Below are 17,947 nucleotides of genomic sequence, written 5' to 3'. Positions count from 1 at the left end.
TCGTAAATAACTTTGAAATCACCACTAGAATACAGTGACATAAAGACTGATCATACAGTTTTAAAATATACAAGCGAGACTGATCGTACAGTGAGAAATTCAAACAAGTGTAATTTTCTTATTTCTGGCTTTAAAGATCTGGTTGAAACTTTTACCACCACTTGAAATATACTTCATTTAGTTAATTAAGTCAGGTTTTTACGTTAATTTGTACACTAAGAGGGTAAACAGATTGTTTTTATGTTCGCCGACTGATTTTTCTTAGTGATGCACTTGAAAATCTCTTGATTAAGGCAAAGATACGAATTATGAATGTGCGGAATTTAATTCTAAACCATTTGAGAATTTCGATGTCGGCTGAATAAATCATTAAGCAATGTACAGATGATCAACTTACCGTTTAGTTCAGTATACCCATCAAATTTAAAATGTGATCCAAAAAGGTCTCGCTTCGAAAATCGCGACTTCCGGATAGCGTACAGAATAGTATCTACACTGTGTGATAGTTCAATCACTGAAATAAAAAAAGGATACAACACTAGAATAACGTCACTACAATGTTTTAACTATCCATACTAAAGTGAATGCATATAGTGTCAGAAATGTGGTGTCTCTTGGACATTGATGAGTTCATTAACGGTTTTCCTAACGAATGCTTTCTCTTCTAATTTACAAAACTGCAACTTCTCTATTGTTCCAATAAGATTCCTAACTAAGGTCTGTCATGTATTCTCTAATTAACATTCTTTCTATTAATTGAAGTCACATTAATTTCGAAATGTTTGACATTTACACAGTTTTCTAAAGACTGGATCTCTAACTCAAGTCTTTTGAGTATCATTTTTTTTCTTAAATAAACAGCATCAACACAATGATTCTCTCTCATGTTTACACTGTTAAGAAAACGCACATCCATATGAACGTACAATTTGATGTGTTGCAGCTTGATTGGCCTAAATACTACAATATTTCAATAACATAAAAAAATATTCTTTTGTAATCAATTTGGAAGATAATTATGTACTAGTTATTTACAAAAACTGTCAAACAAAAAATTGAATTTTTGTCAAAATTGAGTAGTTGAGATGCAATTTCAAACATAAATGACACTTTATAAGTATAATTTAAGAAAAAAAGAACTTATAATAATGAAGAATACAAAACTATGAATACGTGTATTTGTTTTTATTACAGTAAAACAAAATATCTAGTCCATTTTATTTACTCTGTCAATCAACATTTATTGTATATTTTTTCACAAAGCATGTACATTTAGGATCGGTGATACAATTTGGTGCAGTCTGATACAGGTGAAATACACATTTTCTAGTCACGTTTGACAAAAGATCAAATGTTGCTGATAAACACATTTTATCAACCATGAGTGACTGTTCAATATATCAAATGATAAACTTTATGATTAAACAAAAGTTCAATAAATTGTTTCCTTAGATCTTGATACACAAAATGTTCCTATTCGACATGCCCTCGTTTTACGATGTTATCTTGCTCCTTCGTCTTAATTTGCAAAGAAATGAATAATGTAATGAGTAGACATAACTTGATTATGAAAAAATAATTGATAAACAAAAACAATCGAATACCTTACACATATTCAAGGAATTACTAGTATGCATGTACATGTACAAAACCTGAATAATCAAAGGGAATAGAAAAGGCAAAAGCAATACTAATGAAGAAACTCAGATCCACAGCACATAGAGAGAGTACTACAGAATTTATTCTGTTTGTTAGCACTCATACCCAAACAATCCTGACATATTCAACGTCATAAAAGCAAATTTGCCGGTTTTACAAAAAACGAAAAAAATAAAAAAAGCTTTTCCAAACAGAAAAATTCCTGAAAAATAAAAGACAGCCTTTAAAAGATTTAAACAACGGATAAATTTTAAGACCCAACTCGAATAAAATACAACGTTTTAAAATGTAATGACCCTAGATGTGGTCTTTGTGAATATATGAAAACAAGGCCGCAAATAACATTACTCAACGGCCAAACAATTGATCCAAACACAGACATTTATTGCAAAATGGTAAACCTAATTTACTGTATTGTAGGCAGCACTTGCAAGGAATTTTACATCGGACAGACTGGTAATTCAATATGTCAAATAGTCCGTATTTACAGACAAAATATACCGAGATCCAACCACACGAATGCAAGATGTAAACGAACATTTCGAAACGTGCAGGAGGGGAAAATTTATCGTATTTTCGTTCTATAAAATGAACGAATATAGTGAATATAAAAGACTGGCAAAGGAAGCACTCTTTATAAAGATCTTTCAATTAAAATTAAACAGATCTACGTAAACACATTTGATTTATCTCCCCTTACCATCATTGTAACGTAACGAACGTTACCAATAGTAGTGTCGTTAAGGAAATTGTTAAAACGTCTCCTGAAGATTGCCAGAAGGCATGCAAGAACTAGTGACAATATAAATATAATATAATTTTTGAATTATAATATATACATTCTGTACACTGTATTTATTTACTTTTGCTAAATATATACGCAATATTTTGATAAACAATTTATATATATAATACATATATATAAACAAGTCTAAATTGAAAACTACGTTAAAAGTTAAAACCTGATTCCGTTGGATAAAAACCGCAAATCTGGTGTACCAAAAACAATAATTTATGTGTGTGGCAGAACATCTTGGCCACAAGTTTATTGTGTTCTGTTTATATTAAATTTATATTAAAATCCATTTTGTTACATCTTGCGATCGATTTTATTTAGCAATCGCCAATGGCAGTCAGCAGGGTTAAAGAACAACAGGTGTTCGACCTGTTAGTCAAATGCATTTTGTTTAAATATACAAAATAATACCGATCAAGTGAAACCTAATTTTAAGATAATTATGGCTAGTCTGCTCAACAGTAAAGTAACTTGCAACCAGGACCGCTCAACATCGATTGGTAAAATAATGCCTTTGTTACTTGATTTGTATATTACAGGTTAGATACATTTGTTATGCCCGCGTCACACTGTCCCGATTTTTATATACGATGGACACCCGAATGCGAAAATTGTAAGTTCGTACGAAGTTGGTCCCGATCTCGTTAAAATACCAAAAAGTGACCGAAGCAAGTACGTTGAATAACGAAGTCTATTCGATGGTGCCGAAATTATATACGATAGCAAAAGATGGACATACGAAGGTTAACCGAAGACGGGTATTTAACCTTCATATCTCAGCCGAAGGCTACACGATGGATTACGAAGGCTACACGATAGATTACGATGATGGCGCGATGGCCATACGATGTCTAAAAGACGTCGTGTACAGTTTACGATGCATTTAAATTATAGGCGGAAAATCGGTCTTTTTGTCTAATTCTTATAAAACTTAGTTTATTATCCCCTCGCCTACTACATGTAAGTTGCGTGTAGATAAAATTGTTATGGACACTCTAGAACCAAAATGCCCAAAACTTGGTATGGTGTTACTCGTTAAGGATATCTTAAGCACTATTGACTTTAAAGTTCAAAGGTCAAGGTCACAGTGGCAGTTGTAATACATGGTAATATCACCATTAAGGACACTCTAAAACCAATATGCTTCAAAAGATTTTAACCACATTTGGTATATTGTTCCTCCTTGTAATGATCTGACATTTTTTACGTTTAAGGCCTAAGGTCAAGGTCATGCAGATGGACTTGTTTTTTCTCCTTGAAATAGCATAATACACAGGAAATTGGTTGCTCATTTTTTTACCTGCTGATTCTAAAGACAATATCAAAGGTATTTCCAGTTACTGATTGTTTTGGTTGATTTCTAAAAAATTAGTTTATGTATCAAATATGCATATTCAATTTACCATTTTCTGCATGTGTCATATTAAAATATAGTGTCCATATTTGTCCCCAATATGTTACATACGAGGGGGTGCCACGCTCGGCATTGCCTTGTTTAAACTGTAAAATGTGTACATTAGTCTGAATAATCACCCATAATTATGCCCATGTTTACTGATCTATCTTATAGGTAAGGTAATGGGTTCGTTGATCCCTTTTATTCAAAAAGAGCTCTTTCCAGGAGAATATCATAATAATATAGACAAAGGAAGGATCTGGGGAAAGCAACAAATGCGGCAAAATATGACATATAGAAAACAAAATGTTATGGAGTAAACATTCGTGGGACAACAACTCAGACGATACATACAAAATCAGAATAATGAAGAAAAAGTTGGTTTCCTGCAGTGTTGGTGTACGAGGCGCGTTTATGATTTTCATTATGTTACTTGATATGAAAAATTGACAAAAAATAATATTTTACTGGTAAAAGTAAATTCTGAGCCTGTAATAGCTGCTCTTCTTGTTCCATTTGAATTAATAGAAACAACGCTGTCGCCTTTCTTGTTCTCATAGAATCATATGATATAAGCTCCATGTTTTGTGAACGTCTTTCTTAACTGTGGTATTAGACTGACCAGTGCATATCGCGCATGGTACTTTAAATGTATTTAAGCGCGAAAATTAACTTACATTTAGCTGGATTTATTGCCGTCGTAGTTCCATCTTGTCGCCTTCGTACTTTTATTCGATGGCAATACGACGGGATTACGAGGTCTTCACGAAGTCGTGTTGACATCGTAAGACCTTCGGGTAACTTCGTGATTCATTCGTGTAGACATCGTAATGTCAAAACTGCCCGATGGAAACGATGGAAACACGAATGCAATACGATGTTCAAAGATGCATTCCCGGTGACATTACGATGGTGAGGATGGTGATACGAACTCAATACGAACCCTCAACATCGGACGCACCTTCGGGGATTTTGTAACATGTTAAAAAATTAAGAACCCTTCCCGAAGATGTTCCCGAAGGCTAAAAAAAGTGGCCGATGGTTTTACGATGGTTAAAGATGGCACTACGAATAGCCCGATCTGGATACGATCAGTCCCGATTTTGACACATTTCCATAATCGTGTTGCCATCGGCGTAAAAATCGGGACAGTGTGACGCGGGCATAAATGAAGATCGCCTAAAACTGGTTGTTATACAATTTCTCCGTAAACTGTCTTTTATAAATCGAAACGATGGGAGTAACACTAATTACGCGATTTGAATGCGCAATTGAAAAAAATATATCAATTTGTGTAAGGCGTATATATGTTATATACAATCTTGGAGTTCTGGACCGTTTGAAAATATAGCAACAATCTTTAAAAAAAAAATTGTTCGTCAGATAAAATCGATTAACAATTGCAATAATACATTATACATATATTGCATCAATTAATCATGATAAATGAAAGCAATAATGGTTTACACACAGTAAATATATCAAGGCAACAGTAGTATACCGCTTTTCGAAATTCATAAATCGATTGAGAAAAAAAACAAATCCGGGTTACAAACTAAAATTGAGGGAACACATCAAATATAAGTGGGGAACTTTGACACAACAGAAACACAACACTTAAATGTAAAACACACAGAAACGAATAATAATATAACAATGGCCATTTTCCTGACACAACTTTATGGAATTTTGGATCCTCAAATGCTCTTCAACCTTGTACTTGTTTGGGTTTATTAATATTTTTGATTTGAGCGTCACTGATGAGTCTTATGTAGACGAAACGCGCGTCTGGCGTACTGAATTATAATCCTTGTACCTTTGATAACTATTTACACCACTGGGTCGATGCCACTGCTGGTGGACGTTTCGTCCCCGAGGGTATCACCAGCCCAGTAGTCACAATCGGTGTTGACATGAATATCAATAATGTGGTCATTTTTATAAATTTCCTGTATACAAAACTTTGAATTTTTTGAAAAACTAAAGATTTTCTTATCCCAGGCATAGATTACCTTAGCCGTATTTGGCACAACTTTTTGGAATTTTGGATCCTCAAATGCTCTTCAACCTTGTACTTGTTTGGGTTTATTAATATTTTTGATTTGAGCGTCACTGATGAGTCTTATGTAGACGAATCGCGCGTCTGGCGTACTGAATTATAATCCTAGTACCTTTGATAACTATTTACACCACTGGTTCGATGCCACTGCTGGTGGACGTTTCGTCCCCGAGGGTATCACCAGCCCAGTAGTCAACACTTCGGTGTTGACATGAATATCAATAATGTGGTCATTTTTATAAATTTCCTGTATACAAAACTTTGAATTTTTTGAAAAACTAGGGATTTTCTTATCCCATGCATAGATTACCTTAGCCGTATTTGGCACAACTTTTTGGAATTTTGGATCCTCAAATGCTCTTCAACCTTGTACTTGTTTAAGTTTATTAATATTTTTGATTTGAGCGTCACTGATGAGTCTTATGTAGACGAAACACGCGTCTGGCGTACTGAATTATAATCCTGGTACCTTTGATAACTATTTACACCACTGGTTCGATGCTACTGCTGGTGGACGTTTCGTCCCCGAGGGTATCACCAGCCCAGTAGTCAACACTTCTGTGTTGACATAAATATCAATAATGTGGTCATTTTTATAAATTTCCTGTATACAAAACTTTGAATTTTTTGAAAAACTAAGGATTTTCTTATCCCAGGCATAGATTAACTTAGCCGTATTTGGCACAACTTTTTGGAATTTTGGATCCTCAAATGCTCTTCAACCTTGTACTTGTTTGGGTTTATTAATATTTTTGATTTGAGCGTCACTGATGAGTCTTATGTAGACAAAACGCGCGTCTGGCGTACTGAATTATAATCCTGGTATCTTTGATAACTATTGGTACAGGATATTTAAATAAAAATGTTGGGTTGACCCTGGTTTTGTGGCTTGCTAAACTTCCCGCAATTTATTGCAATTTAAATAATAACATTTAAATGACAACATTTTATGACAGGATTATACCTTATACCTTTATACCTTTATCTTCGGGTCGTTACATAAGACAAAGGCTTCTACTAACCCCTCATCTTGGATTGTTGTATATGATTTCTCATCTCATAATAATATATTTATATATAATATGTTAAACTTATCAAAAAATACTTATAATACAAACAAATGAGAGAACTCATAGGACAGAGAAACACACGCCTAATAGCTATCAAAAGATAACAGGTTTATACGTCGGTGTTTCTTCTAATGCCCGCGTCACAATGTCCCGATTTTTATATACGATGGACACCCGAATGTGAAAATTGTAAGTTCGTGCGAAGTTGGTCCCGATCTCTTTAAAATACCAAAAAGTGACCGAAGCAAGTACGATAAATAACGAAGTCTATACGAGGGTGCCGAAAGTATATACGATAGCAAAAGATGGACATACGAAGGTTAACCGAAGACGGTATTTGACCTTCATATCTCACCCGAAGCCTACAAGATGGATCACGAAGGCTACACGATGGATTACGATGATGGCGCGATGGCCATACGATGTCTAAAAGACGTCGTGTACAGCTTACGATGCATTTAAATCATATGCCGAAGGCATCACGCGTTTTAAATTGTTTGATCAATATTGAATATATATTATATTGTACATTTAATTTTTGGTTTAATCATAAGACGGAAGATCGTGGGTATTTCCAGTTACTTAATAATTTTGTTGATTTCTAAAAAAAAATAGTTTATGTATTCAATTTACCATTTTCTGCAAATGTCATATACAAATATAGTGTCCATATTTGTCCCCAATATGTTGCATACGAGGGGATGCCACGCTCTGCATTGCCTTGTTTGAACTGTAAAATGTGTGCACTAGTCTGAATAATCGACCATAAGTATGCCCATGTTTACTGATCTATCTTAAAGGTAAGGTAATGGGTTCGTTGATCCCTTTTATTCAAAAAGAGCTCTTTCCAGGAGAATATCATAATAATATAGACTAAAGGAAGGGTGTGGGGAAATCAACAAATGCGGCAAAATATGACATATAGAAAACAAAATGTTTATGGAGTAAACATTCGTGGGACAACAACTCAGACGATAAATAAAAAATCAGAATAATGAAGAAAAAGTTTGTTTCCTATATACGTGTACCTGCAGTGTTGGTATACGAGGCGCGTTTATGATTTTTATTATGTTATTTGATATGAAAAATTGACAAAAAATAATATTTTATTTGTAAAAGTAAATCCTGAGCCTGTAATACCTGCTCTCCTTGTTCCATTTGAATTAATAGAATCAACGCTGTCGCCTTTCTTGTTCTCATAGAATCATATGATATGAGGTCCATGTTTTGTGACCGTCTTTCTTAACTGTCGTATTAGACTGACCAGTGCATATCGCGCATGGCACTTTAAATAAATTTAAGCGCGAAAATTAACTTACATTTAGCTGGATTTATTGCCGTCGTAGTTCCATCTTGCCACCTTCGTACTTTTATTCGATGAAATCTCGACGGGATTACGAGGTCTTCACGAAGTCGTGTTGCCATCGTAACCTTCGGTTAGCTTCGTGATTCATTCGTGTAGACATCGTAATGTCAAAACTGCCCGATGGAAACGATGGAAACACGAATGCAATACGATGTTCAAAGATGCATTCCCGGTGACATTACGATGGTGAGGATGGTGATACGAACTCAATACGAACCATAAACATCGGACGCACCTTCGGGGATTTTTTAGCATGTTAAAAAATTTAGAACCCTTCCTGAAGTTGTCCCCGAAGGCTAGAAAAAGTGGCCGATGGTTCTACGATGTTAAAGATGACACTACGAATAGCCTGATCTGGATACGATCAGTCCCGATTTTGAAAATTTCTATAATCGTGTTGCCATCGGGGTAAAAATCGGGACAGTGTGACGCGGGCATAAACCAAGCTAAAAAACAAATATATTAAATAAATTTAGTTGACCCTGACTAAATCTAATAATTGAACTAAATGAGTAATTGACTAATTACTATAATGGTTATAAGCCAAAATCTACATTTTACCCCTATGTTCTATTTTTAGCCATGGAGGCCATCTTGGTCTTGGTTGGTTGGCCGGGTCACCGGACATGTTTTTTAAATTAGATACCCTAGTGATGAGTGTGGCTAACGTTGGTTAAACTTGGCCCAGTGGTTTCAGAGGAGAAGATTTTTGTAAAACGTAGCGACGACGGACGAAGGACTTAGGACGACGATCGACGACGACGGACGACGGACGTTAGTGATGAGAAAAGTGGCCAGGTGAGCTAAAAAATTGACCACATCAACCAAAATAGAAAATAGCACTATATAAAAAAAACATGTTGCCGCATAATAAATCATTATTTTTTACCTCACGATTTATTATATATAAAAAATGACAGTAATATTAAACACAATTGCTACGTCATTATATAGTGCTTGCATGTTCTTTTTTACTCAAATTAATTATTCACAAAATTACTAGTTTTGAAATCTCAGGCTGAATAGCATTAATAAAGCATTTTGTCAACATTTACCAAAACTGACCATATTTGCACTTTATAAAGTAAATTCATTCTGCAAAACATTAAAGCAATTATGTGTTTTATGTAAGGAGGAATTATTTTGTTCTGTTGTATTTACACTTATAGTTGATGTATTTTCCTCAGTTTATGGTTTGGTTTCAGTTGCATTGATAACTGACTATTGAACAGCGGTTGACAACAAATCAGTAGTTTTTATATTTCAAAAAATTGACTTGTATAACCAGAGTATTTGACCACATCAACCCAAACCAACCATATTTGTATAGTGATATGACAATGTATATAGCTGCATAATAAATCAGTAATTATTTTAACGCCGGATGGATTATTTATTACAAATGACAGCAATCTTGGAACACAATTACTTCAAAACTTTGTCTGCATAAATTTAATGTGCCAGCATGTCTTCTTATTCTTAATCAAAATATTAACTCGTTAAAAAACTAGTAGTTTTGTTATATTTGTGTATTTAGTAAAATGTGTAAAAAAAACAATTTGACAGTATCACCTAAATTAATCAAATTTGAACTATATCATGACAATAATATAGCTGCAAAATGAATGTAGTTTGTTTTTTTTATGTCATGATATATTATAGTAATACAAATGGTAGAAATATTGAAACACAATGACTATAACATGCTTCCCGCATCTATGTCTGTCCTTTTTTTTATTAAAAATATTGACGCGCCACAAAAAATAATTACATTTAATATGCTGGCTCGTGTAACAAAACTATTTGACCGCATCAACAAACATTAAATTGTTGTACTTTATAATAAAAAGTATGACTTATATGAGTTGATATCAAAAGTGAAACGTTTACTGACTGACCGTATTCATGATCATTTTCACGTTCTTATGACAACGTTAAAGCCGCATATCAGTCAGTATATTTTTTTAGTTCTTGATGGAATGTATCAAAAAAATGACAGCAATACTTGTACACGGTGACCATAATGGCTACACATTTTTGTCCACATCAATTTAGAGAGTCAGCATTTCATCTTTCATGATTATTAACCGTCACTGAAGTAGGTAGTTTCCTATTTCATAATGCTGTGTGTCATAAATCCAGTTTCCCGCGTCATCTAACACTGACATGACTGTTATATACTGACTTTATTTGTACTTTGATAATAAAAAAATTATGCAGGTGTCATCTGGAAAAATTATACTGAATGAATGATAGTATCTTAAGTTAGTTGACTGATTGTTTTGCTGGTAGCTTAATGTCCAGTGACAAATATTTCATTCATGGTAATATAGAGTTTACTTTTTCGGACGTTTAAGAAATCATTTCTCATCGATAACTATGAATCTTCTGAAATTGACGAGATAGTTCATAAACAACACGTTACATATCCGGACACTATACGGACATCGTTTGAACATTTCGACGGAAACAGAATCCATTGAAAAACGAAGAAAAATGCATGTAATGCATAAAATAATATCTAGAAAGAGACTATAAAAAAAATCTCGGAACGACCCAACGTAAACAATGATGTTCATATCCAGACAAATAAAAATAGTTTTCCAATGCGGTGGATACCCTTTTTATCCGCCTTTCAATTAAAAAGGGCCCTTCATTTTGTTATAGCTGAATGTATATATTTGGATCTAAAATGCTGAAATTTGATATCCATTATTATATGTATACTATAAGAAAATAAAAAAATGAAAAAGATAAAAGGTGTATAAAATGTAAAAAGAGTCACTAACGAGTAAAGTTATTTATTGTACTTGAAAAAGCAATACGATCATAGTTTACATAGAATAAAATTAGTAGTAATCACTAATTTATTTATATTCATTATGCTTTACTTAGGTGAGGTTTTGGAATAAGTGTCAAATGTTCGGATTCCTTGGTGTTTTTACATACGATACAAGGTGAAATAGTTTTCCCAATAACACCTGTTTATCTTTCAACATAAAACTTAATAACTCATAAAAGGTCATTTGACAAATTTCAAGCAGATCCTTGATTTTCTTTCTTTTGATTTGAGATCCAAATAATACCAATGCAAATATAAGGTAAAAGTCCCAGTCAGCCTTTCCCGCCATTATTTATAAATCAAATATCTTGAAAAGGAGCTCCATGACCTATCAACATTTTTAGCTTATTTTGATCCTTAACTAATATTCTTCCAGTTTAAACAATCAATTTTGAATGCTTGAGTTATTCACTTTTACTTTAGAACACATCCTGAAGCTACCAAATTAATGATGCCCTCGGGGAATAATCCAAGAGCAGTAAAGTGTCTTCTATGGAGAAGCTTGACATCGACTTGATTGTAGTAAAAATTAAAATTACAAAACCTTGTACAATCATCACGCATTACGATATCTCGGACGTTCGAAAATAAGATATTATACTCGTCCTGGTTTGGAATGATATATTTGCCACTTGACAATAAGCTACCAATAAAAACAATAAAGCGTCATTGTATACTGAGAGTCAGTCAGTTCACTATTCCCAGATGATACCTTCTCATACTTTTCATTGTAAAGTACAGAAATAATCAGTCATTGATGTGTTGCATTTATTTATTTTTTCGTTCTTTTTTAACAAAAATTCGGCTGTTTGTGTTCTTTTTTAAAATGTTTTACATTTTTTTATTTAGGGGCCTTTTAAGGCTGACTATGCGGTATGGGCTTTGCCGTATGTTGACCTATAGTTGTTAATGTTTGTGTCATTTGATCTCTTGTGTATTATTGGCAATAATACTACATTTTATTTTGATAAGCATATCTAATGTATCTGTTATCGATGTTGCCGTCAAACTATGTTGTCAGCTAGCCTGATATATTTAAAGTGCTGATTTTTTTTGTGATGCGTCAACATTTTGAATAAAAGAAATCATGCTTGCACTTTAAATTAATGCGGACAAAATTGTGTACTTATTGTCTACCAATATTGCTGTCGTTTTTATTATACAATCCATCCTGACATGAAAATAAATTGTAATCTGTCATCATGATTATGCGTCCATATGAATTTAAAGTGCAAATACGACCAGTTTAGGTTGGTGCAGTTAAATGATTCTGTTATGTAAACTAGTCTGAGGTATCAAAACTACTGAATTTGTTTGACAAGCCAATAGTTTGAATAAAACGTGAACATCTTGGCACACTTAATTGATGAAGACAACATTTTGTAGTCATTGTGTTACAATATTATAGTCACCTTTATCAAACGACCAATCCTGATATAATAAGAATTAAAATTACTGATTTATGATACATTCATGTACATTTTCGAAATAAAGTGCAAATATTTTTCGTTATACAATCCAGCCCGAGGTCTCAAGACTATTATGACTATTGTTATGATATCAAAAAGAAGATGCGGTATGATAACCAATCAGACAACTCTCCACAAGATATCATATGGCTCAATATCTTCAATTGTTTTTACATAGGCGGTAATGGTAACGGTTTTACCTGTAGCTCAGTCCATATCGTAAACTTGGATATGTATGATAGCTCGTTTCGAAGCTGTGACATTTTCACATATGTGGTTAAATTTTCGGGGTACGAAGTGAGATTACTTTTTCTGTAAATTAGCAAACCCCGAACATCCTTTTGCGATGCGGCTCCTTGTGGTAAAATATCCCCTTTTTAACACAGTCAGTTCTTTGAAAATTTAAAACTTTGAACACATTCAATAGCTCCATAGTTTTTACACATTTATTCTATATTCCTCTACTTTCCTAATCACCACAAATAATTAAGTTCAGTCATTTGTTAAAAATAGAAACTTTCCAATATCACTACACAGAGATTTTTTCTTTACACGTTCCTCATTTCGAGGCGCATTAGGGATGTTGTCCCATAAAACAAAGAAATTATTAACTACAGGTCACCGTACGGCCTTCAACAATAAGCAAAGCCCATACCGCATAGTCAGCTATAAAAGGCCCAGAAATGACAATGTAAAACAGTTCAACCGAGAAAACTAACGGCCACTTAGAGAGCCGTGATGTAGTGGTTAGTGCATCGGACTACAAACACAAAGGTTCCTGGTTCAATTCCCGTCTGGGATAAAAATTTCAGGAACTGCATTTTCGGCTCTCCCTTGACACCATTTGCGAGTATGATCTCGAAGAAACGATGATAGTCCGTCGGAAGGGGACGATAAATGGCTGATCCGTGTTAAGAGAGAGCCATATCTCTTGCACGTTAAAGACACCCTTGTAGATTTCGAAAAAGAGCCGGATAATGCCGCTACAAGGCAGCACTCGCACCCGCAAAGTGGAAAGGGAATAATATAAGTTGCAAAACGTGTTCCCAATCCACTATAAATAAATATGTTTAAACGAAACTAACTAAAGGCCTTCTTCGTGTACAAAAAATGAAGGAAAAACAAATATGTAACACAAAAATAAACAACAACTATTGAATTAAAGGCTCCTGACTAGGAAGAGTAAATATTTCGAATAAAAAGAGTACACGAAATTGATGCAGATACTATTTGGTAGTCATTGTGTTCCGCAACCTGTCTCATCTGTATTATACAATCAATCTTGACACAAAACAACTTTTTGATTTATTATTCTGATTTGTGGACCATGTTAACTTTCACAATAAAGTAGAAGCATGGGCAGTGTTAGTCGATGAAAGCACGTGATTTTCTTATACGAGCTTTCCTGAAGTATCGAAACTTCTGAATTTGTGTTTCTGAGCCAATTTTTGAAATAAAAATAGGATATTTTCAAAATATGGTCAGTTTTAATTGATGCTTTAAATAATTGTGATATACGAATAAGCCAATGTATCAAAACAAAAAAAAGTTTGTTACGAGCCACTATTTAGTATTAAAAGATGGCATGTTGACAATCTAAATTGATGCAGACAGAAATTTGTAGTCATGTGGTCCAATATTGCAGACTTTTGTATCATGCGATCCATCCTGACATAACAAAATACTGATTTATCATGCGATTATTATGCTATCGATCTGTAAGTCTAATGTATTCAGCAGTTGTAATTAAACCTTTTTGTTATTTTCGTCTACATTTTTGTGCATTTACTTAGATATAATATTTGAATAACCTAAATCAAATATGCTATAACAGGAGTTTTTATATATTAAAGTTTAAAAGTCATAGAGAGTCATTATTGTGTCTTAAATGTTTTGACAATCACATGTTGACAAATGACATGTAAAACTGATTTTGTAAAATATTATGATTTAGAGTTATTGTTAACAGCTTAACGTATAGCCTTCGAGAAAGTTATAGAATAAAAAACAAACATAATATATACGTGTTTAGTAGAGATCCGTTCAAGCGGCACTCCAATGATCATTTTATCTTATATGATATACACCGTACAAATTCACGTAATAGTTAAGGGAAACAATGAAGTGGTGTTGTAAAAATAACAATTAATGTGTATCTTAATGTTTTAGTTTCCTACAAACCTTAAATCAGGGTCTGTGTTTTCATCACGAGGACGTTGAAAAGACACTCTGTCATCTGTACTGAGGAACTCCGACTCCATATGCTGCTGTAATATGTGTCGTTTAGAATTATCTTTTGAATTAGAAATGTTTCTTGTGATATTCAAATGATGTATTCCTGCTTTTCCTCTTTCTAATTCGACAAGAAATGAAACACCACAACTCTTTACATTTCTATTATGTCCAAATAAATTATTCATATGTTTAGTATTGACTCCTTTCGAAACGAATTCGCCTACAGTATTTTTATTGTCAGAAACATCATTCACATTTGTTGCTAAGATGTATTGTGTTTCATTCGAAAAGTTTTCAACGGTCTCTTCCACATTTTCAGAATCTGTATCCTCCGAAATATTTTCTTCCTCACTGTTCGTTATAGTCTCTTCTTCGGAACTGTCTGCCCATTCGGAATCAGATTCTATCCAAGGTGTGATGCCTGTTATATTTTTTCTATAAATACTTTCAGCATTTTCAACAAACGTGTTGATGATATAATCTGAATGCATATATCTGAGATGTTTTCCTAATTGACTATAATGCGCAAATGTTAACGGACATATACTACAGGGAACGCGTGGTTGTTTTGCATGGATATAAAGATGACCTCTTAAACTGTACTTATTCTCAAAAGGGATACGACAAAATGAACACCAATGTTGTCGTTCCATGTTGCAATATGAATTGTTCCGTTTCTTGTAAGACCTAAAAAAAAAATGTCATTGTAATGTACTCTCAATTTTCTTAGTAATATATGCAAATACATTAAGTAACTTAAAAGATATAATCTGCATTTAAAAACTTTCAACCAACCGTGTCGACAGTGTAGTTGAAAAATAGACGGCGCTTGTGTGGTCGTGTTTGACATTTGACCAAAATTAATATCATAACTCAAAGGTTGTATTCCGTTCTACTCTAACTTTAAACACCAGTATGATTGCATTTGAAACACTTTTTTTATATAAATTTATTCACATTTTACAGCTCTAGAGATATCCTGATTACGTTTGCTAAAACAGCGCATAATAAGCGAAAAAAGGAATTGGTAAAATAATTAATTGATTGATTTGGATTGATAAATATCTAGTTGCAAACATTTCATGCATGTTAAGGACAAGAACAAATCCACAATGCATACACAATGTTTAACCTGTTATAGAGACTGTCCGAGACGAAGATGGACGTGGCTGAGTACCTGCTCATCCCGCAAAGCCAAACGGACACCCTTTTTTGACAAGGGCACCACGAGAAATCGGATAAAAATCTAAATGACTATATTTCTATTCATCTGTCACATGTAAGGTGATTTAGGAAATGCATGGGCTGGACTAGTACTTACCGTGAAAATACCCTTAGCAAGGACATGATGAAAATGTAAATTTTGTCCAACAGTACTTTGCAAAAAAGGTTGTGTTCAAAAAGTGAGAAAAAAACAGCTCACCCTAAATAAATTATACGTACTATCAACCTGTGTAAATGAATACTCTATAGCAAAATTACATATTACTATTCATTCCATGCTACACACAGTTTATATTTCCCACATTATCATGACCTTCAAACGAACTTACACAATACCTTTTTGTATGGAACTAGGACTAGATATCTGATTATATATTGTGCATGGATGCTACCTCATTGACTTATGAATATTGTATGGTTATTTGTACAACGAAAGTAATTAAAAATTACGGGCCTCACAAAAAACACGAAGGTATATTTTGCACATTACCAACTGGATTAATATGATGATATGATGATTAAATAATATTTCATCGAGATATATTTTGTCAGCATGCAATTTAAATGAACAAGCAGATATGATCTTTGCATTTTGCAATCTTACTTAAACGTTGTTTACTAAAACCCTATGACTTATATGTCTTTATTGATAACGGTTAAGGTTATCCTTATTAGGTATGACCCAGCGAACATGTTTGTTCATACCATTATTTTACTATATGTAACGTTATATAAAGTCAACATAAGTATACTCTGTTCAAAAGTCATAAATCGATTGAGAGAACACAAATCCGGATAACAAACTTAAACCGAGGGACACACATCAACTATCTAAGAGGAAAACAACAAAACAACAGACGCACTGACGTGCAACAAAAACAAATGCCAACATACATATAAACGAATTATAATAGATAACAACTGCCATATTCCTAGGTACAGGATATTTACAGGATGTTTTGTCTACAAAAGACTCATCTATGACCCTCAATACTGTTAAAAGAAAGCCAACAAATGTACGAAGTTGAAGAGCACTGAGGACCACAAATTCCTAACATTTTGCAAAATACAATACAAGTAATCGATACCTGATGTATAAAAGCTTAAGTATTTCAAACATTCAAAGTTGTGCTAACTATTAATGTATAATTATGATAATTCATGTCAACACATAATTGCTGAATACTGGGCTCGTGATACCCTAGGGCAATAAAAACTCTACCAGCAGTGAAATCGACCAAGTGGTTGTAAATAAACTCATCATAGATACCAGGATTGATATCTCGTATTTGCACCAGACGAGCCTTTCGTCTACAAAAGACTTATCAGCGACACTCGAATACAAAAATGTTAAAAGAGTCAAATAAAGTACGAAGTTGAAGAGCACTGATGACCAAACCTCCTAAAAGTTTTGTAAAATACAGCTAAGGTACTGTATTTCTGAGGTGAAAAAGCCTTAGTATTTCATATTTCAAAGTTGTTTACACTTTTAGTTTATAAGTATGACAATATCAATGATAACTCATGTCAACATAGAAGTGCTGGGCTGTCTTATGTGGAACTTATTACGTAATGTTAAAACCATATAAAGAATAGACAAATCATCATTACGAAATAACAAAACCACATTAGGTAATGAAACAACTACATTATATGGAACGCCACAGCTGTCTTATGTGGAACTCTGATATGTATAGATTATCGGGTTTTCTACACATTGATATCGTAAAATATCAGCCGCGAGCCACAATGTGAACCTTTTTGGCGAGTGAGCGTAGCGAACGAGCTAAAAAGTTTCACATCGTGTCGAGCGGCTGATATTTTACGATAT

The 17,947-nt window shown here is 33.6% G+C and overlaps 1 protein-coding gene across 4 annotated transcripts in view; it reads right to left on the bottom strand.

Annotated features, from left to right (window-relative positions):
• Nucleotides 1–17,947, bottom strand: part of LOC143071173 (uncharacterized) — a 167,025-nt gene that overhangs the window by 133,877 nt on the left and 15,201 nt on the right. For all 4 annotated transcript variants that reach the window (XM_076245333.1, XM_076245343.1, XM_076245325.1 and 1 more), the window contains one exon: nt 14,839–15,579. In XM_076245333.1, the coding sequence (XP_076101448.1) occupies nt 14,839–15,545 (707 nt within the window). In that variant the 5' untranslated portion in view covers nt 15,546–15,579. The remainder of the gene's footprint in view (nt 1–14,838; nt 15,580–17,947) is intronic.

This window comes from Mytilus galloprovincialis, chromosome 1 (assembly GCF_965363235.1).
Source record: "Mytilus galloprovincialis chromosome 1, xbMytGall1.hap1.1, whole genome shotgun sequence".
In the NCBI taxonomy this organism is placed as follows: Eukaryota; Metazoa; Mollusca; class Bivalvia; order Mytilida; family Mytilidae; genus Mytilus; species Mytilus galloprovincialis.
The sequence above is the reverse complement of the archived record's forward strand: the minus strand, read 5'-3'. Positions and strand labels throughout refer to the sequence as shown.